This window comes from Onychostruthus taczanowskii, unplaced genomic scaffold (assembly GCF_017590055.1).
Source record: "Onychostruthus taczanowskii isolate IOZ18803 unplaced genomic scaffold, ASM1759005v1 scaffold84, whole genome shotgun sequence".
Classification (NCBI taxonomy): domain Eukaryota; kingdom Metazoa; phylum Chordata; class Aves; order Passeriformes; family Passeridae; genus Onychostruthus; species Onychostruthus taczanowskii.
Window position 1 is genome coordinate 2992364 of NW_024506332.1, and position 20316 is coordinate 3012679.

At 65.2% G+C, this 20316-nt stretch overlaps 1 protein-coding gene across 7 annotated transcripts; it reads left to right on the forward strand.

Annotated features, from left to right (window-relative positions):
• The first annotated feature begins 1313 nt into the window (after window positions 1–1313).
• On the forward strand, window positions 1314–19802 carry CAMK2B (calcium/calmodulin dependent protein kinase II beta). Of its 7 annotated transcripts, none has more exons than XM_041424775.1 (21): window positions 1314–1498; window positions 3597–3691; window positions 6280–6339; window positions 6516–6570; window positions 6657–6722; window positions 8498–8570; window positions 9016–9118; window positions 9388–9471; window positions 9855–9949; window positions 10134–10256; window positions 10344–10427; window positions 10891–10933; window positions 11381–11455; window positions 13739–13779; window positions 13874–13945; window positions 15436–15480; window positions 15724–15772; window positions 17968–18043; window positions 18155–18249; window positions 19363–19597; window positions 19675–19802. In XM_041424775.1, the coding sequence occupies exons 1-20, from the start codon at window positions 1434–1436 to the stop codon at window positions 19593–19595; spliced, it is 1632 nt and encodes a 543-aa protein (XP_041280709.1). In that variant the 5' UTR covers window positions 1314–1433; the 3' UTR covers window positions 19596–19597; window positions 19675–19802. The 7 variants fall into 7 exon arrangements, with proteins under 7 accessions (XP_041280709.1, XP_041280710.1, XP_041280711.1 ...); XM_041424776.1 differs by having other exon boundaries at window positions 13742–13779; XM_041424777.1 differs by lacking the exon at window positions 15436–15480 and having other exon boundaries at window positions 15721–15772.
• Window positions 19803–20316: the final 514 nt, after the last annotated feature.

Genomic DNA, 20316 nt, shown 5'->3' on the forward strand with positions numbered 1-20316 from the left:
CCCATTCTCCATCGTCACCTTGCTTAGGGGACAAGGACAGGGACACCGTGCCTGGGGTGTCTGTCTGTCTGTGTCTGCCAGCACGGGCTCCAACACCGGGGTGGGTGTTGTGGTGCATATGGGGAGAGTAGAATTTGGGGGTCCTTCAGGGTGTGGATGTAGGATTCCTGGGGGTGGAGGGCGTGAGTTTTGAGATCCCTGGGAGGGGCTAGGTATAGGATACCCCGGGGAGGGCCGGGTTTATGGGTTCCTTGGGTGTGGGGATGCTGGAATGTGGAATCCCAGGGTGGGGGGCTAGATTTTGGAGTCCTTGGGGTGTGGTATGAGATCCCTGGGGAGAGGTACTGCATTTCTGTGTCCTTGGGGCAGGGGGCTGCGCACGGGATCCCCAAAGCTGGCTGGCTTTCGTAGGGTGGGTGCTCCGGGGATACCACCCCCGAGGTGTCGCCCACCCCTCTCCCCCTGCACCGGTGCCGGCATCTCCCGGTGCCGATGCGCACACCGGGCCCCCCCCCCGGCCCCCCGGCCGCCCACGGGGACACCCCGCTGTCCCCAGGCCCCGGGGCTGCTGCTGCCCTCCGGGGTGGCCTTCTGTGTGTCCCCCGTAGCAAAATCCACCCCCGCGTGATGCTGCTGACACTGGGGGGGCTTCAAGGTGCCCTTGGGGGAAGCAGGGGGGTGATTTTGTCCCTCCCCGACCTCTCCCGGGTGTTTTGCCTGGGGAGGGGTTGGAGCCTGGAAGGGTTGTTTGGGGTGACATTGGTGCGGGAGGAGGGAGCTCGGTGTTGGGGGGAATAGGGGGGATTCCCCGAGGGGGGAGAAGGCAGGGCATGGATGGGGGTCTCTGTGCAGGTTATCTGGATATTGGGGCTTTTTTAGGGGACAGTATGGGATCCGGAGGGGGTGCGGGTTTGGGGTCCTTTGGGGGGGGGGGTTGGGGGGGGGGGGGATTGTGAGATTCTTGAGAGGGGTCTGGATCTGAGTCCTGTTGCGGGGAGTGTGGATGTGAGTCTGGGTTTGGGGTCCTTGGGGGGATCCATCGGAGGGAGTCTGGACACAGGGCTGTTTGTGGGGGGACTCCCGGGAAGGAGCGTCTGGATATGGGGCCTTTAGGGGTGGGGGCTTGGTTTCCCACTGCCGGGGGTAATTTGGGATAAAGGGGGTCCCGGGGTGGGTGGGTGGCTCTGCTTATGGGGCCCTTGTGGAGACAGGGGGGATCCCCCGGCGTGCGGGGGCAGGTCCGAGGTGGGGGTGCCCCGCGGAGGGGGCTGGGGGGGGGGGGGGGGACCCGGGGGGGGGGGGGCGGCGGGGGCAGTCCCGGGCTGGAGCCTCCCCCGGCCCGGCGCCTCCCCCCGCCCCCCCGCGCCGGGCGGAGCCGGAGCCGAGCGGAGCCGGTGCCGGGGCGGCTCATTGCGGCGCGGCGCGGCGGCAGCATGGCCACCACCGTGCCCTGCACCCGTTTCACCGACGAGTACCAGCTCTACGAGGAGATCGGCAAGTAAGGGCGGCGGCACCGGTCCCGGCTCCGGCTCCGGCTCCGGCTCCGGCTGCGGCGTCGCCGCCCGTGGCTCCCTGGACCCCCACCTTTAGGCTGCCCTGATCTGTCCTCATCGCCCAGCCCTGGTCACCCCAGACCCCTCCTCCATCCCTCCCGATCCCCTGCAGTCCCCAGTCACCCGTCCCTGGAGACCCCCACTCACTCAGTCCTTACAGCTGCCCTTGACCCTATGGACACTCCATCCTTGCAGACCCCCCAGTTCCTCCCCAACCCCTCCCCACCATTTTCACAGATTCCCCCAGCACACCTAATCCTGCCCCTGCCTCCTACAGACCCCCCCAGTCCTTAAAGCCCCCTTGCCCCCAGTCTTACAGACCCCTTCATCCCCACAGACCCCAGCCCCCCAAGTTCCCTGGTCCTTATAGATCTGAGTATTTATAGGCACCTGCTCCTTTTAGATCTCCTCCCTTTTCAGAACCCCCTTTGCCCCTCACCCTGATGGATTTCCCCATCCCTCAGCCCCCCCATTTCCATAGAACCTCCCCCATCTCCACAGAACCCCCCCATTCCCCCCCATCCCTCTCCCCTCTGGTCCTTTCAGACCATACTCCCCCCATCCCCTATTAGACCCTTTTGGGCCTTATATAACTCCCCAAATCCACTCCCCCTTCGGGTCCTTACAGCCTCCAGCCCTCCTGGGCCCCCCGGGCCCTAAAGCCTCCCAGGGCCCCTCTGCTGCCCTGAATCCTTCCAAGCCCCCCAGCTGTGCCCCCCCATCGTGACCCCTCGGGTGGGTGTTGTGGGGAGCTGAAGAGGGGCTGTTTCTGGGGGGTTCATTTGCCCCCCCAAGGCCATGGGGGTTGCAGTTTCCCCCCCCCCATCCACGGGCAGGGATTGGCTGGGAGTAAAATGAGGGGAGCAGGAGGGGGTCAGACCTTGTGTGGGGGGCTGCACCACCCCCTCCCTAGATCGGGGAGCGCTTTGCAGGGGTGGCTGTGTCCCTTTGGGGGTACCAGCAGGGGGAACATGGTGCCAATCGGGGGCTGTTCTCTCGGTCTGCCCAAAATCCAGCCCATCCTGGTTGCCATGGCAACGTGGTCCTGTTTCCCCCTTCCCATCTCCCGGTGTAGCCTGCCAGCCATCGCGCATGTGTCCCCCCCTCACCGGGGTGGGGGGGGGGATCCCTCTCGCCGGGGGGAAACTGAGGCACGGCTCGGGCCACGACGGTGTGCCCCCCCTCAGGGACTGGCACCCACCATGTCCCCTGTGCTGGGGGCCACGTGGGGAAGGAAGGGGTCAGGGCCCTGGGAACCCCCCACTGTTCCCCTGGTGGTGAGGGTCCCCCCTGTTTGGGCCAGCATGGGGCCCTCGCTGCCTGAGGACACGGGGACACGAGGCGGTGGCAGGAGAGGCCCTGAACCCTTCCCAGGGCACACGTCCCACGCAGCTCCCTCTCCATGGCAGGCCTGGGGTGGTGCTGGTCTCAGCCGTGTCCCCAGCCTGTTGTGGGGATCGCCTCTGTGTGCCCAGCAAGGGAGGGGCCTGTCGGGCAGGGGACAGGCAGGGACAAGGGTCCTGGAAGGGGGACAGCAGCACTTGAAGGGGGTGACGGTGCTTCTGCCCGGCACGGGCACGACCCTGCTTTTCTCATCTCTGTCCCTGTCCCTGGGGTGGGGACAGCTGGTGGCTGCCAGCTCCCCACACTCGGAGATGGGTCCTGTGCCCAGCTACCACCACCACTGCCACCACTGTCACCGCCACTACCACCATCACCATCACCGCCACCACGGCCACTGCTGCCATCCGGGCCACCCACTGTTCCCATGGCAACGAGCTGCCGGTGCTGGATCCTTCCTGCGACCCCCCCTCTCCCGCGGTGCTGCGTGGCACCGAGCCCCCCCTCCGCCCTCCTTCCCCCCGCCACCCCCTGGCAGGGCCCGCTGTGTCAGGGCCTCCCTCCCACCCGTGTCGGGGTTCACCCCCCGCTGCTGAGTCACTGTGGGTGCAGCCCCCTGCCCTCGGGTGCTGAGTCACGGGTGGGAGGCACCCCCACGCACCCCGGGGTGCTCTGGGGCGTGCTGAGCCTGTCCCTCCCCAGGGGAGCTTTCTCGGTCGTCCGGCGCTGCGTCAAGCTCTGCACTGGCCATGAGTACGCTGCTAAGATCATCAACACCAAAAAGCTCTCAGCCAGAGGTAGGACCCCCCCAGGAGCCCTGGCACCCCCCAGCAGCACCCCCCTGGCACCCCCGGGGGCCACTCCCGGACGTGCCTGGGATAACCCCTGGCACGTGTGATGCCTCTGACAACCCTGGTGCCTCTGGCACCTCTGATACCCCTGGTGCCCCTGGCACCTGTGACACCTCTGACACCCCTGGTGCCTCTGGCACCTCTGATACCCCTGGTGCCCATGGCACCTCTTACACCTGTGATACCCCTGGTGCCACTGGCACCTCTGATACCCCTGGTGCCCATGGCACCTCTTACACCTGTGATACCCCTGGTGCCCCTGGCACCTCTGATACCCCTGGTGCCCATGGCACCTCTGACACCTCTGATATGCACGTGTGACAGCTGTGACCCCAGTGGTGACACCGGGTGCCGGTGGGAGGGAGGGGTGAATGCTCCAGGGGTGGGGTCTGGCCCTGTCCATCCCCGTTATCCCCCTGCTGCCTCCCCCGGGGCCCCTCAGAACGTCATCTGTCCCTGAGGGGTGTCCTGCAGGTGCGCAGGTGTGAGCAGATGGGTGGGAGGGTGTGCAGGCACAGGTGTGAGCCCTGTGTGTGTGCAGGTGTGAGCTGTGTGCGTGGGGGTGTGTGTGGTGGTGGGGGTGCACACATGTGAGCAGTGGGGGGTACCTGAGTGTGTGTGCACAGGTGTGTGTGCTTGGTGTGCAGCCAGGTGTGAGCAGAGCGTGTGTGCACGTGCCAGCAGCGAGTGTGTGCTTGCACACGAGGGTGGGCACTGCTGTGTGTGCACGTCTGTGAGCAGAGTGGGTGCCCCTGGGGTGGGGTGTGCTCACAGCTCAGCAGTGGGGGTGCACAGGTGTTTGCAGGTGTGGGATGTGTGACAGTGTGCGGGGGTGTGCGTGTTTGGGACGTGCACCTGGATGAGAGGCAGCACAGAGTGGCACAGTGTGTTCTGTGTGTGCACACGTGTGTGTGTGAGCTGTGTGCACAGGTGTGAGCTGTGAGTGGGGCAGTGCACACACGTGTGTGTGAGCTGTGTGTGAGCTGTGTGCACAGGTGTGAGCTGTGAGTGGGGCAGTGCACATGTGTGTGTGTGTGTGAGCTGTGAGTGAGTGGAGCAGTGTACACACGTGTGTGTGAGCTGTGTGTGAGCTGTGTGCACAGGTGTGAGCTGTGAGTGGGGCAGTGCACACGTGTGTGTGGGTGAGCTGTGTGTGAGCTGTGTGCACAGGTGTGAGCAGTGAGTGGAGCAGTGTACACACGTGTGTGTGAGCTGTGTGTGAGCTGTGTGCACAGGTGTGAGCAGTGAGTGGAGCAGTGTACACACGTGTGTGCTGTGTGTGCGCTGTGTGCACAGGTGGGAGCTGTGAGTGGGGCCGTGAACACACGTGTGTGTGTGTGTGAGCTGAGTGCACAGGTGTGAGCGGAGAGTGGGGCAATGCGCACGTGTGTGTGTGAGGTGTGTGCACAGGTGTGAGCGGAGAGTGGGGCAATGCGCACGTGTGTGTGTGAGGTGTGTGCACAGGTGTGAGCGGAGAGTGGGGCAATGCGCACGTGTGTGTGTGAGGTGTGTGCACAGGTGTGAGCGGAGAGTGGGGCAATGCGCACGTGTGTGTGTGAGGTGTGTGCACAGGTGTGAGCGGAGAGTGGGGCAATGCGCACGTGTGTGTGTGAGGTGTGTGCACAGGTGTGAGCGGAGAGTGGGGCAATGCGCACGTGTGTGTGTGAGGTGTGTGCACAGGTGTGAGCTGTGAGTGGGGCAGTACACACGTGTGTGTGAGCTGTGTGCACAGGTGTGAGCTGAGAGTGGGGCAATGCACACGTGTGTGTGTGAGCTGTGTGTGTGTGAGCTGTGTGCACAGGTGTGAGCTGTGAGTGGGGCAGTGCACACGTGTGTGTGTGAGCTGTGCACACACCTGTGCATGTGTCCGTGTGCCCTTGAGTGCAGACACTTCCAGAGGTGCAGCTGCACAGATGTGCACACCTGCACACACCTGCACACACCTGCACGTGCAGGAACCACCACGCACAGGGGACAGCTGCACACTCCACAGCACACACAAACACAGGTACAGCCACACGCACACACCTGTGCACACAGGTACAGCCACGGAGCTGTGTGGCTGCACACAGAGGTGCACACAGGTACAGGCAAACTCACGTGTGTGCACGCCTGCACACCCATCACACCTGCACACCCATCACACCTGCACACCCACAGGTGCTTGCGTACATGTGCACTGCCATCTGTACCTGTGTACAGGCACGCACAGCCTCACACACGGGCCCACACGTGAACCTGCACACACCTGCACACATCTGCACACACCTGCACACACCTGTACACACCTGCACACACCTGCAGTGTGTGCCTGCCTGTACTCACGTGCCCACCCCACCCCTACCTGCACACCTGCACACACCTGCACACCCAGACACGTGTGCAAAGCCCTCAGATGCAGCCCCCAGCCCTGCCCCCAGTGCATACCTGCACACCCACAGAGCCAGGTGTGCTCCCCTCGCTGGGCTCGGGCTGGGGGCAGGTGGTGGGGGGTGAGGGGCTGGGCAGGTGCCCCCTGACCACTGCCCCCCCAGACCACCAGAAGCTGGAGCGCGAGGCGCGGATCTGCCGGCTGCTCAAGCACTCCAACATCGGTGAGTGACCGGGGGACCTGCCTGGGGACACCCTGAGTGACACCCTGGGTGTGGGTGTGCGGGCCGGGTGTGACACAGGCGCACGTGGGTGCCGCCTGCAGTGGCTGGGAGAGGGGACACGGGGTTGGTGGCGGGCTGAGACTGAGCCTGTCCCCGTCCCCATCTGGTCCCCACAGTGCGGCTCCACGACAGCATCTCCGAGGAGGGGTTCCATTACCTCGTCTTTGACCTGTGAGTGTGGCAGGGGGCTCCCGGGGCTTCGGGGGGGGCTCAGGGGACCCTGACCCGGGCTGATGTGGTGCCTGGCCGTGTTTCAGGGTGACGGGCGGCGAGCTCTTTGAGGACATCGTGGCGCGGGAGTACTACAGTGAGGCTGATGCCAGGTGAGCCTTCCCCCCCTCCAAGCACCCCCTAAAGCCCTGGACACCCCCAGCCACCCTGCCCTGTGCCCTGGGGGGCCTGCAGGGACGGGGCAGCTGCAGCAAGGCAGGCAGGGGGGCAGCCAGCGGGAGGGGGGGTGCACCCCCTCGGCCCCTGTGCTCCTGTGACCCCTCCACTGGCTCCATCCTGCTGCTGGGTGGGGTGGGGCCCCCAGCCGGGGCACCCCCATATTCCACCTCCCACCCCACGCTCCCTGCTCTGCCGCCGAGTCCTGGCACTGTCATGACCTGTGCTGGGGGGGCTGGTGGCAAGTGGGGGGCCCCAGGGCCCCTGGTGTGCTGTCCCCAGCCCCCCAGTGCCCTGTGTGCCGCCGTGTGCCCCTCCCCGTGGTCTCTGGGCTTTCACAACATTGTTTCTCCCCCTCTCTCGTTCCCCCCATCTCCGCCCCCCACCCCGTCCCTGTGCCCCTCGTGCCCCTCACCTCCTCCATCCATCCCCCCCATCCCTCTGTCCCTCTCGTCTCCCATCACACGTTGCTCGGGCTCTGTGCGTGTCCGTGTGTCCATCTGTGTGTCCGTCCGTCCCACCGCTGCCCTCCGCTCGCTGCCCCCCCGGCCCTTGCCCTCTGTTTTGCCTCCTACGCCCGTCCTTGCCCCCCGAAATGCCTCCTATCCTCCCATCCCCCTCTCCTGCCTCTTTCTCCCACCCCTCGACCCCCAACCTGTCCTCTTTGCCCGCGTTCCTCCCACCCATCACTTTGCCCCTGAGCAGAGGGAGCCGCAGGTCAGTATCTGGGGGGGGCCGGGGGGGCCATTTCCCCCTCGCTGCCCCCACCCGCCGCTGCCCCCGCTTCCCGGCCCCGCTCCGCTCCTCAGGACCCTGCTGTGGGGCTTTCTCCTCACTCTTTTTTCTCCCTAACCCCCCTTTTTTGCCCATCCCCTCGCTCCTTCCCTCTTTCTTTCTTGTCTCGTCTCCATCCGCCCCCCCATCCCCTGTTCCCCCCTTCCCCCGTGAGTCCTGTCTGGGGGATCCCAGTGTCTGGGCGGCAGCAGGGATGGGGGGCTCCCAGGGGGGACAGGGGTGGGCACAAAAGCACCCTTGGGATGGCCCCCGTGGCTCTGTGCCAAGGTTGGAGCTCACCTGGTGGGCACTGAGGGGTGCCCAGGCAATGACCATGACCCCCAGGATGACCCCCAGGCAGTGACCATGATCCTCAGGCAGTGACCATGCCCTCCAGGATGAGCCCCAGGCAGTGGTCATGCCCCGCAGGCAGTGACCATGACCCCCAGGCAATGACCATGACCCCCAGGATGACCCCCAGGCAGTGACCCCCCAGTGGATGATCCCACAGGTGTGACCCCAGTCAGTGACAGCCCTGGGGTGACACCCCGGGGTGATCCCCAAGGGGTCACTCCCAGACAGGGATATGCCCCCAGGGGTGGTGCCCCCCAGGAAGGAGTGACACCCTCAGGGATGGCCCCTCCTCAGGCAGTGACATCCCCACAGGTGTCCCCTAGGCAATGACCCACCCCTGGTGGGGCTCTCCCCGAGGGTAACCCCTGTGTGTGACCCCCCAGGAGCCCCCCCAGGGGCGATGCCCCAAGGCTGACCCCCCTGGCAGGGGCACAGAGGGGTTGTCATGCACACAAATCCGAGGTCACCACTTGTTTTTGCCAGTCCCCCCTGGGTGCAGAAGGGTTTGGAGGTGCAGGTGCTGGACAGGGGGTGTGGCAGGTGGGGGACAGTGTACCTCTGACCCCCTCCCATTTGCACACAGCCACTGCATCCAGCAGATCCTGGAGGCTGTCCTGCACTGTCACCAGATGGGGGTGGTCCACAGGGACCTCAAGGTAAGTGTGTCCCCCCACCCCCATCCGTCCCTGTCCCCCTGCCCAGTCCCACAAGCTGGGGGTGGCCTGGTGGCTTCTGGGGACTCACTGAGATCTTGCTGGGCTTTGGGGATTCCCTCATCTTTCAGCACTCCCATCTGCCTTTTCTGGGGGTGCACACGTGTCCCCCAGCTGTGGCAGGGTTCTGTGCTGCTGGGGGGGTCTCACTGCACCCCCCAGCTGCAATTGCCCCGGGGGGAGTGTAGCTGCTGGGATGGGGGCATGGGGGTGGGAGCAGCTGGAGCCTGGCGGGGGGGTCAGGGCAGGACACAGGATGATGGGTGGGACACAGAGGGACGGTGGGATGGGGGGGATGCTGGGATGAGGCCAGTGAGGCACAGGAAGACCCTGAGCTGTCCCCACCCGTGTCTGTGCCCGGTGCTGTCCGTGCCCGGTGACCGCGCAGCCCGAGAACCTGCTCCTGGCCAGCAAGTGCAAAGGGGCAGCAGTGAAGCTGGCAGACTTTGGCCTGGCCATCGAGGTGCAGGGGGATCAGCAGGCCTGGTTTGGTGAGTGCCATTGCCCCCCACAGCCCCTGCCCACTGTCCCCTGCCCTGTGTCTGCAGTGTCCCTCCACGTCCCCTGAGTCCCTGTTCCGTTCCTGCTGTGTCTGCCCCGTGCCCACCCCTGCCCTGTCCCATGCCCACCATGCCCCTGTGCCCACAGCATCCTCTGTGCCCACCCCTGCCCAGCACATCCCTGCCCCATGTCCCAGTCATTGTCCCCTCCCCTTGTGGCTCACCTGTCTCTCCTCACCCTCCCTGTGTCCCTGTCCCAGGATTTGCAGGCACACCTGGCTACCTGTCCCCCGAGGTGCTGCGCAAAGAGGCCTATGGCAAACCGGTGGACATCTGGGCATGTGGTAAGAGCCAGCCCCTGCCCAATCCCATCCCAATCCCATCCCAATCCCTGCCCCATCACTGCCCAGTCCCTTTCTGATCCCATCCCACTCCCATTCTGGCACTTTCTGGGCTCCATTCCAGTTTTATCCCATTCCCATCCTAGTATCACCCTCCTTCCCATCCCATTTCTATGCTGGTCCCAGTTCCTGTTCCAGCTCTGACCCCATCCTGGGGCCATCCCGTGCCATGTGCCCTGGCAGTGCCACGCTGTCCCCTGTCTGTGCCATCCTGGCAGCACAGGGATGGGAATAATCACTTTGTCACGGGGACACCACAGGGCCGGAGGGAGCCAGGGGAGCTTTGGGCTCCCTGCAGTGCCCTAACCCCCCTCTCCCTGGCTCAGGGGTCATCCTGTACATCCTGCTGGTGGGCTACCCGCCGTTCTGGGACGAGGACCAGCACAAACTCTACCAACAAATCAAGGCTGGGGCCTACGATGTAAGTGCCCAATACCAACGTGTACAACGTGTCCCGTTAGCTCCAGAACCTTCTGGGACCTACAGCTCGCCTCACAGGCAGAGCCTCGGGTGGCTTTGGTGGCTAGCTGGGGATGTGGAGTGGCACAGGCGCCATGGGGCTGCCCCTCCACAGCTGTCACCCCCATGTCCCTGTGCTCCCCCAGTTCCCTTCGCCTGAGTGGGACACGGTCACCCCCGAAGCCAAAAACCTCATCAACCAGATGCTGACCATCAACCCCGCCAAGCGCATCACAGCCCACGAGGCCCTCAAGCACCCGTGGGTCTGCGTAAGTGCACGGTGTCCCCCAGAGTGTGTCACCCCAGGCCAGTGGCACCCCGCTGGCACCCCGTGCTGACCCCGGTGTCCCCCGCAGCAACGTTCCACCGTGGCCTCCATGATGCACAGGCAGGAGACAGTGGAGTGCTTGAAAAAGTTCAACGCCCGGAGGAAGCTCAAGGTGAGGGGGCTGGTGGGGAGGTGAGGGCTGGGGACAGTGCTTATCCTGCCAGCACCACCCTGCTTCTCCGTGGGGTTCTCCTGGGGGACCCCCGCCCTGCCCACTGCCCCAGCACCGCTGTGCTGTGCCCTTCCATGGGGCACAGTCCCCTCCCATCGGGTGTGGCAGCCCCACTCTGGTGTGCCTGGTGTTCTGCTGCTGGCTCTGGTCCCATCCCAGTGGCACACAGTGTGGCACGGTCCCACCCTGTCCCTGCCCCTGCCCTGGCTCCAACCTGCCCCCCAACCCACACCCTCTGCCCCACTGCCTGCTCCAAGGCTCCATCCCGCCCCTCATCCTGCAAACCCCTCTGCCAATTCCCAATTCCCAATTAATTCCCAGTGCTGTGGGCCCCATCCTGTACCACCCCCACCCCATCACCCATCTGTCCCCCTCCATCCTCTCACGCTGTCCCTCCCCACAGGGTGCCATCCTCACCACCATGCTGGCCACCAGGAACTTCTCAGGTAAGGGGGGGCTCCCACTGGCCGGGGGGGCCGGGGGCCGCAGTCCCCCCTCCATGCCCCCCCCCGGGCCGGTGCCCCCCTCTCTCTATCTCGCTGTCTTTCTCTCTTTCTCCCTTCCCTTCCTTAACCCCCCCCACCCATTTTTTCCCCATCGGTGAGGACGGGGCATGTGGTAGCCAAGGTGGGGGCAGGACGCGGCCCCCCCCGCCCCACGCACACAGCAGCAGGTAGTGCCCGGTCCCCGTGTGTCCCCCCCGGTCCGCTGGCTGGCGGGGGGCGACACGGGGAGGGGGACGCAACAGCACCAGCCCCCCCCGGCCCGAGGCCAGGGTGATGGGCGCCCCGAGAGCTCTCGCTGGGGGGGGGGACGGCGGGGGTCCCGGCTGCAGCCCCTCCGCGCCCCCCTAACAGGAGCTCCGCTCCCTCTCTCTCTCTCCCGGCCCGCAGTGGGCAGACAGACCACCGCTCCTCCCACCATGTCGGCGGCCGCTGCCGGGGCCCCCCTGGGGCTGGTGGAACAAGGTAGACGCGTCCGCAAAGGGCCCCCCCGGCCCCCCCGGCCCCGCTTGGTCTCTGTGTGTCCCCAGATCCTTCTTCTCCCAACCATCCTCTTCCCTGCCTCCCACCTCCCCAACGGGTTTCGGGTGCCCTCCTCGGAAATCGGAGCGCATGCATGGCCCCCCCCCCGGCGCTGCCCCCCGCCCCCGGCACTGCCCCCCCAGCCTCTCCATCCCCCCGCTGGCACCAAGAGATGCCGCTGTCCCCCTGCTGCCACCCCGCAGCTGGCCCGGGCAGGGGTCTCTGCAGCAGCCCCCACCCCCGAGGCGGGGCTGCTGAGTGCCCGACCCTGGGCCGGCGTTTCCTGGAGGGGACGCGCTGGTGGCGTCCCCAGGTGCACGCTGGTGACATCCACAGGTGCAGGCTGGTGGCATCCCTAGCTCCACACTGGTGCCACCCCCAGGTGCACTCTGGTGACATCCCCAGGTGCACACTGGTGACATCCCCAGGTGCACACTGGTGGCATCCCCAGCTCCACGCTGGTAGCATCCTTGGGTGCAGGCTGGTGACATCCCCAGGTGCACTCTGTTGGTGTCCCCAGCTCCACGCTGGTGTCACCCCCAGCTCCACGCTGGTGACATCCCCAGCTCCATGCTGGTGTCACCCCCAGCCCCACGCTGGTGTCACCCCCAGCCCACATCTGGGTCAATACAGGGAGCTGGGGGTGGGGGGATGATTTTGGGGTGCCTCCCCACTGCCGCCACCCCCCTCTTGCACACAGGGGGGGCACACGCTGCATGGAAGGGGGGGCAGACGGGCTGCATGTCCTGTGTCCCCCCGTGCCCCCCCTGCGTCCCCACCCCGCATGTGCCCCCCGCATGGCCCCCCCAGCATGTGCTCCCCACGGCTTCTGAGAGCTGCAGCCAGTGTTTGTGGTGCCGTGAAACACTCGGCGGGTCTTAAACCACCCCCACACCCAGGGCTACCACTGGCCCCCTGCCAGGGGTCCCCCTCTCCCGCCCCCCAATTTGGCTCTGGTTTAAACCCCCACCTCTCAGCGCCCGCCTGCTTTCAGAGGAGGGACCGGGACCCTTGGGGACGCCCTGCTAGGGACTCCTGAGGAGACACAGCTCCACGGGGGAGGGATGTGTGGGTCATCTCGCCCTCCTCTGGTGCCGAGGGGTGCCACCCTGCTGCCACTGGACTTGTCACCACACATCTCCCCCCGACTTGTGATGCCAACCAGGGGAGGGGTCCCTCAGTGTGGAGGAATGACGAGGATGCTCGAGGTGACGCCCCCTGCCCTCCACACCCCCACAGCCACTTGTGCCCCACCACGTCCCCATCGCCCCCTGTTCCCCCACTGGCCAGAGATGGTGGTAGCAGTGACAGATGCTCATCCCCGTGCCCATCCTTGTCCCCCTCCAGGGAGACAGGGGGGGCACAGGCGGCTGTCCCCGCCCCCTGTACTCAACTCATCTTTTTTATGTTCTTTTTTTATGTTTTTCCCCTTTTCCTCCTTTCCCCCCTCCCCGTTTCTCTCTTGCCCCCCTCCCCACTCCTCTCTCTCGCTTTCCTCTCTGCATTTCTCCAAGGTAAGCCAGCCCTTCCCCCCCACGCGGGGGCCACCAGGATGGGGACCCCCCTCAGGTTGGGGGCACCTCCTTCCCCCAGTCTGAGACCCACCGAGTTTGGGGGCCCTTCCCTCCAGGATGGGGACACCCTGCCTGGATGGGGATCTCCACAGGTTGAGGACATCCCTCCCAGGATGGGGACAGCCCCCAAGGTTGGGGACCCCCTGAGTTTGGGAACCTCCCACTAGGAGGGGGACACCCCCCAGGATGGGGATGGCCCCACAAGGTTGGGGAAACCCCTCCCTGGGTGGGGATGCTCTCTTCCCCCAGGATGGAGACCTTCCTGAGGGTGGGGACTCCTCCAGGTGGGGGACACCCCTCCCAGCATGGAGAACCCCCCCAAAATGGGGATTCCCTAGGATGGGAATACCCCACCCAGCATGGGGCCTCCCCCCTGTAAGGGAACACCCCCAGCATGGGGACACCCCTCAAAATGGAGCCCCCTTAGAACGGGGGCACCTCTCCCTGCATGGGGACCACCCCTCTGAAATGGGGACCTCCCCCAGGATGGGGGACACCGCCTTCCTCGTGTGCTCCCCCTCTGACAGCGGGGTGGCCGGAGCTGCCAGCACCCGGGGTGGGATCAGGCGGGGTGGCCGGGAGGAGTCTGGCTTTGGGGGGTGCTGCAGTGTCCCCTGAGCGGGGGGAGCACTGACTCTGTCTCCCCCCGCAGCAGCTAAGAGCTTACTGAACAAGAAGGCGGACGGCGTGAAGGTGAGGGGCCAGCGGGGCCGGGGGGGCCGGGCCGGGCTCCTTCCCCCCCCCCCCCAAAACTGAGCCACTGAGCCCCTTCCGTGTGTCCCTGCAGCCCCAGACCAACAGCACCAAAGGCAGTGCCGGCGTCACCAGCCCCAAGGGGACCCTCCCGCCCACCGCTCTGGTAGGTGCCCCCTGCCCTGCGCCCCCCAGACCCCCACCCGGCGGCTCCATCCCACCAGCCCATCCCATCCCATCCCATCCATCGCCGCGCGCCCCCGACGGCTGATCCTGGGTCGCTGGGGAGGGGGTGTCCCATTGTGGGAAGGGGTGTGCAGGACGTGGGCACGGGGTGACCCCGCTGGACAGACCAGGTGGGTGAAGGGACAGCCCCGTGTCTCCCTCAGCCGTGGGGACAGTGACATGGGTGCAGGACACGGTCACGCAGGTGTCCCACGTAGGGACAAGGTAGGTCCAGGACACGGACACAGAGATGTTCCTGCCGTGGGGACAGCAAGGTGGGTGCAGGATAAGGGCCTGAGGATGTCCTGTGACATGGGGACAGCAAGGTGGGTGCAGGACATGAGTATGGGAACAAGGTGGGTGCAGGGTACGGGCATAGATGCCCCATAATGGGGACAAGGCACAGGCAGGAGGAGCCTGGTGACACAGGTGGAGAGGTGGGTGAAGGGGTGGGGACACCCTGCGATGCCAGTGGCGAGGCAGGTGCAGGTCACAAGGACGGAGCTGCTGACTGTGACCTCGCAGGTGAGGTAAGTGCAGGATCCAGACACAGGACTGCCCAGCTGGCACAGTAAAGGCATGGCTGTCTGGAACAGCAGCTGCTGGATTTGGGGGTGCTGTGGCAATGCCAACCGCAAGGTAGGTGCAGGATGAGGGTGCAGGTGTGCCCGTTGTGACCTTTACAACACAAGGTGTGCAGCACAAGGGCAAGGGGCATGGTGCCATGAGGGCAGGATGCAGGCAGGGTGATGCCCAGCTGGCACAGAGTGCTGTGCCCTGGGGAAGGTGTGCCTGGCTGGTCAGTGCGTGCAGGATATGGAGAAAGGGGTGCCCACCCCACACGGTGAGGGTGGGATGTGGGCAGCAGGAAGCTGTGGATGGGGGTGCTCAGGACGTGGGCACTGAGATGCTCAGGATCCAGACGCAGGGACGCTTGGGATGCAGGCAGTGGATAGTTGGGATGCAGGCACAGCAGTGGTCTGGGTGCAAGCTGAGGGAGGCACAGGGATGTGGGCAGGGCTCAGGATGCAGGCAGGGCAGCAGGCTCGTTGGGATTCAGGCACAGGGATGCCCAGGATGCTCGGATGCAGGGTGAGTGCAGCCCCTGGGCACCGGGATGCAGGACAGGGGCACGGAGCTGCCCCCCAGCCCAGCCCAGCCCATCCTTTTGGCCTCACTGCGTCTCTCCCCCGGCTCTGCCCACCTCTTCCCCCCCTTTCTTCCCCCTCCATGTCTGTGAATTAAACCATTTGGCTTTGCTGGACTAATGACTCTCTGCTTCTCTCCCCCCTCTCTATCCCCTTCCCGAATCCGCTCTGGGTCTCTCCTCGCCCCTGTCCACGTGCTGCTCAATCCGTCGTCCCCCCCTCGTTGTCCCCTCCGGGCTCTCGCTTCCCCCCACCCCGCCTGTCTCTCTCCCTTCTCCTGTAGGAGCCTCAAAGTACCGTAATCCATAACCCCGCGGACGGCGCCAAGGTACCGCTGCCCGCCTCCCGCTCCATCCTCCCCCAGCATCAGCCATGGCGCGGGGGGTGCCCTGGACCCAGGGCGCGGTGGCAGCGGGGTCCCCCCGTGGCGTCCAGCATCGCCGGGGTCCTGCCAAGCCCTGGCCGGGCTTGTCCCCCCCGTCCCCGTGCCCGTGCCCGTCCCTCCCCTCCCCGGCGCCAGGTCTGACCCCCCTGTTTGTGTCTCCCCCCACCGCCGCCCTCCCGCCAGCAGGAGTCCTCCGACAGCACCAACACCACCATTGAGGACGAGGACACCAAAGGTGACGGGCGTGGGGGCGGCTGGGATGCACTGGGATGCACTGGGATGGAGCTGGGCTGGTGCTAGGATGCATTGGGTTGCACTGGAATGGCACCGGGATGCACTGGGAGGGTCTTGGAATGCACTTGGGGTGGTGCTAGGATGGCAGCAGTATGCATCGGGGTGCGCTGGAATGGTACTGGGGTGACCTGGGATGGCTTCAGGATGCACTGGGATGGCACTGTGATGGACAGTTGTGGAATGCACTAGGGTGGCACTAGGATGCATTGGGATGCACTGGGAATGTGCTAGAATGCACTGGGGTGGAGATGGGGTGACACTAACATGCACTGGGGTGCACTGGAATGGCACTGGGATGGCACTGGCGTAGCACCAGGACGCATTTGGTTCACTGGGATGCACTGGAGCAGCACTGAAACCCATGGGGATGGAGCTGGGGTGGCACTGGAATACACTGGGACGGTGATGGGATGCACTGGGATGGCACTGGAATGCACTGGGATGGCACCAGGGCACGTTGGGGTGGCACGAGGATGCACTGGGAGCATCGTGCTGGATGGAATGCATTGGAATAGAGCTGGGATGCATTGGCACTAGGATGCCTTGGATTGCACTGGAATTGCACTGGGACGAACTGGGCTGGAACTGGCATGGCACCAAGATGCTGCTGGTGCACTGTGGTGTGCTGGGGCAGCACTGGAATGCACTGGGTGGGATTTGGGATGGCAACAGGATTGGGGTGGCACTGGGACTTTTCTGGGAGGCACTGGGAGAGCGTTCAACACACTGGAATTGATCTGGGGTGTGCTGGGCTGGAGCTGGGCTGACACCAGGATTCATTGAGATGGCACCAGGATGGCACTGGGAGCATGCTGGGATGCACTGGGAGGGTACTGGGAGGCGTTGGGATGCACTTGGATGGAAATGGTGTAGATTGGGACATGCTGGAATGGCACCGGAATGGCAGTGGGGTTATTGGAAAGGCACTGGGATGGCACCAGGATCACTGCAGTGATACTGGGACACGGTGGGATGGGACCAAGAGCTGCTCTGGGTAGAACTGGGCCGTACTGGGAGGCCCTGGAATAGCAGTGGGACACAGAGATGTGGTGAGAAGTCACAGACACAAACTGGAGTGTACTGTTACACTCTGGAGCAGTACTGGGACATACTGGGATGCAAATGGGCGGTGTTGGAATGCACAGAGGTGGTACTGGGATGCACTGGGAAGGAACTGGGGTGAACTGGAATATACTAGAAGGGCACTGGGTTGCATTGGAATGCAGTAGGATGGCTCTGGACAGCCACTGGTGTAAACTGGGGCATGCTGGGATGCCCTGGAGTGGTATTGGAACACTCTGGGATGTGACTGAGATGAGTGGAATGGAGCTGGAATGGCACTAGAGTGTCACTGTCACTGGAGTGCAGGAGGATTGGACTGGGGTGTACTGGGATGCACTGGGCTGGCACTGGGACACATCAGAGCACACGAGCAGCTCTGGGATGCACTGGGATGTATCAGGATGCACGGAACTGGGAGGGCACTGGGATGCACTGAAATGGCACTGAGACACAGTGGGATGGCACTGGGAAACACCAGTATGGAACTGGGGAACACCAGTATGGAAGTGGGGAACACCAGTGTGGAACTGGGGAACACCAGTATGGAACTGGCTGTTTGGGATGTGCTGGGATGGCAGTGGGATGTACTGGGACTCGGAGGAGTGGGGCTGGGAGGCACTTGGAGCTACTGGGCCACGCTGAGCAGGCACTGGGGTGCTTGAGCACGCTGGGAGGGCAATGGGACGGCACTGGGACACGCAGGGGTGGCACTGGGCTAGCAGCGAGACGTGTGAATACTGGTGTGGCAGAGCTGTGGGGGTCCCTGTCTGTCCCCAAGGGGTGTCTGTCTGTCCCCGTAGTTTCTGTGTCTGTCCTCGAGGTCCCTGTGGTCTGTCTTGTCTGCCCTCATGGTCGGTCTGTCTGTCCCCAAGGTCCTCGTGTTTGTCCCCATGGTCCATCCCCGTGGTCTGTCTGTCTGTCCCCAAGGTTTTTCTGCCCCCAAGGTCTGTCTGCCTGTCCCTGTGTCCGTCCCCATGCCTCCCCCTCACGTCCCACGTCCACCCCCCCACCCCGTCCCCCCGCACGGTGTCCCCGGGGGCCGGGGCGGTGCCGGTGACAGTGGCGTGCCCCCAGCCCGCAAGCAGGAGATCATCAAGATCACGGAGCAGCTCATCGAGGCCGTCAACAACGGCGACTTCGAGGCCTACGCGTGAGTGGGGCGTGGCCGGGGGGCGTGGCCAAGCGGGGTGGGGCAGGGAGGGGCGGGGCCAAGCAGGGTGGGGCCGGGCAGGGCGGGGCCACTCTCACCTGCTGCCTGCAGGAAGATCTGCGACCCGGGGCTCACCTCCTTTGAGCCCGAGGCACTGGGCAACCTGGTGGAGGGGATGGACTTCCACCGCTTCTATTTCGAGAACTGTGAGTACCCGAGCTGCCCCGCCCGTCCTGCCCAGCCCCTCCTCTCCCTTCCAGCCCAGCCCGAGCCCTCCTGTCTCCCTGCCTGCCTCCTTCGCTGTCCCCTGTCTCTTGCCCACTGCCTGCCCATCCTGGTCACCTCGCTTGCCTGTCCCCAGCCCTCCTCTGCTGGGCCGCGTGTCTGCTTGCACTGCCCCCATCCCTGCCCCTTCCCCTGCCCGTTCTCTGTCCCCATCCCTGCCCATTCCCTGCCTGTTGCCCCTTCATTCCCTGCTCCATCCCTGCCCCTTCCCCTGCCCGTTCTCTGTCCCCATCCCTGCCCATTCCCTGCTCCATCCCTGCCCCTGCCCGTTCTCTGCCCCCATCCCTGCCCCTTCCCCTGCCCGTTCTCTGTCCCCATCCCTACCCATTCCCTGCTCCTTCCCCTGCCCGTTCTCTGCCCCTATCCCTGCCCTTCCCTGCCTGTTCCCTGCCCATTCTCTCTCCCCATCCTTGCCCCTTTCCCTGCCCATTCCCTGTCCCCATCCCTGCCCATTCTCTGTCCCATTGCCCTGCCCCATCCCTGTCCCTTCCCTGCCTGTCCCCTGCCCGATCCGTTCCCCATCCCTGCCCATTCCCTGCCACCTTCCCTGTCCCCATCCCTGCCCATTCCCTGCCACCTTCCCTGTCCCCATCCCTGCCCATTCCCTGCTCATTCCCTGCCCCTTCCCCTGCCCGTTCCCTGTCCCTATCCTTGCCCCTTTCCCTGCCCATTCCCTGTCCCCATCCGTGCCCATTCCCTGCTCCTTCCCCTGCCTGTTCTCTGCCCCTATCCCTGCCCTTCCCTGCCTGTCCCCTGCCCGATCCGTTCCCCATCCCTGCCACCTTCCCTGTCCCCATCACCTGCCCATTCTCTGTCCCATTACCCTGCCCATTCCTTCCCTGTTCCCTGTCCCCATCCCTGCCCATCCCTGCCCATTCTCTGTCACCTTCCCTGTCCCCATCCCTGCCCGTTCTCTGTCCCATTTCCCTGCCTGTTCCCTGTCCCCATCCCTGCCCATTCCCTGCCACCATCCCTGCCCATTCCCTGTCCCCATCCCTGCCCGCGCCAGCCCCGCTGACCTCGCCGCCCCGCAGTGCTCTCCAAGAACAACAAGCCGATCCACACGACCATCCTGAACCCGCACGTGCACGTCATCGGCGAGGACGCGGCGTGCATCGCCTACATCCGCCTGACCCAGTACATCGACGCGCAGGGCCGGCCCCGCACCAGCCAGTCCGAGGAGACGCGCGTGTGGCACCGGCGCGACGGCAAGTGGCAGAACGTGCACTTCCACGGCTCGGGGGCCCCCGTGGCCCCGCTGCAGTGAAGGTGAGGCCGGGCAGGGTGCTCAGGGTGGGGGGGGGACGGGCAGCCCCCGGGGGTGGCTCACCAGGGTGTCCCCACAGAGCTTGCGGTGGCTGTCCTGGTTCCAGCCCGACGGAGACGGCGATGGGAGCCGAGCGGCAGCCGGAGCTGCGGCCCCCCCGAAGCACGCGTCCGCATGCCTGTCCCCCCCTCCCCCTACCCCGGCCCCAAAAAAAACAAACCAACAAAAAAAGGGGGAAAATCTACCCCAATCCCAAACCCCCACCCACACCCCCAAACCCAACCCAGCCGCTCGGCCACAGGCGAGGGCGCTGGGGGGCTCAGCCCCCCCCCTTGGCCCGTCTCTGCTGGGGGGGAAGGGGGGTCCCGGCCCCCCTCCCGGCTGTGCTCGTGGCGTGTTGCTGTCGCTGGTGGTGGATGTTGTTCTTTGGGCTCCGCTTTGCTCTGTCCTGCCCCAGCCCCTGTACATAGAGAGAGCTATTTATTTTTGAATTCCCACGGGGGTCCCCAGCAACGGGGGGCTGCCAGGGGGGTGAGCGAGGTGGGGGGGGGACACACAGAGACTCTCTCCCCTCCAGCCCAGCCCAGTGCCTCCCCTGGGAGCGCTGCCCGTGGGGCCCGAGGCTGACCCTGGGCGCTGCTGCCCAGGGGAGGGTCACCCTGCAGGGGCACCCCCGTGTCCCCACCCCGCTGACCCCCCCATCCCGGCACCCCCTGCCACA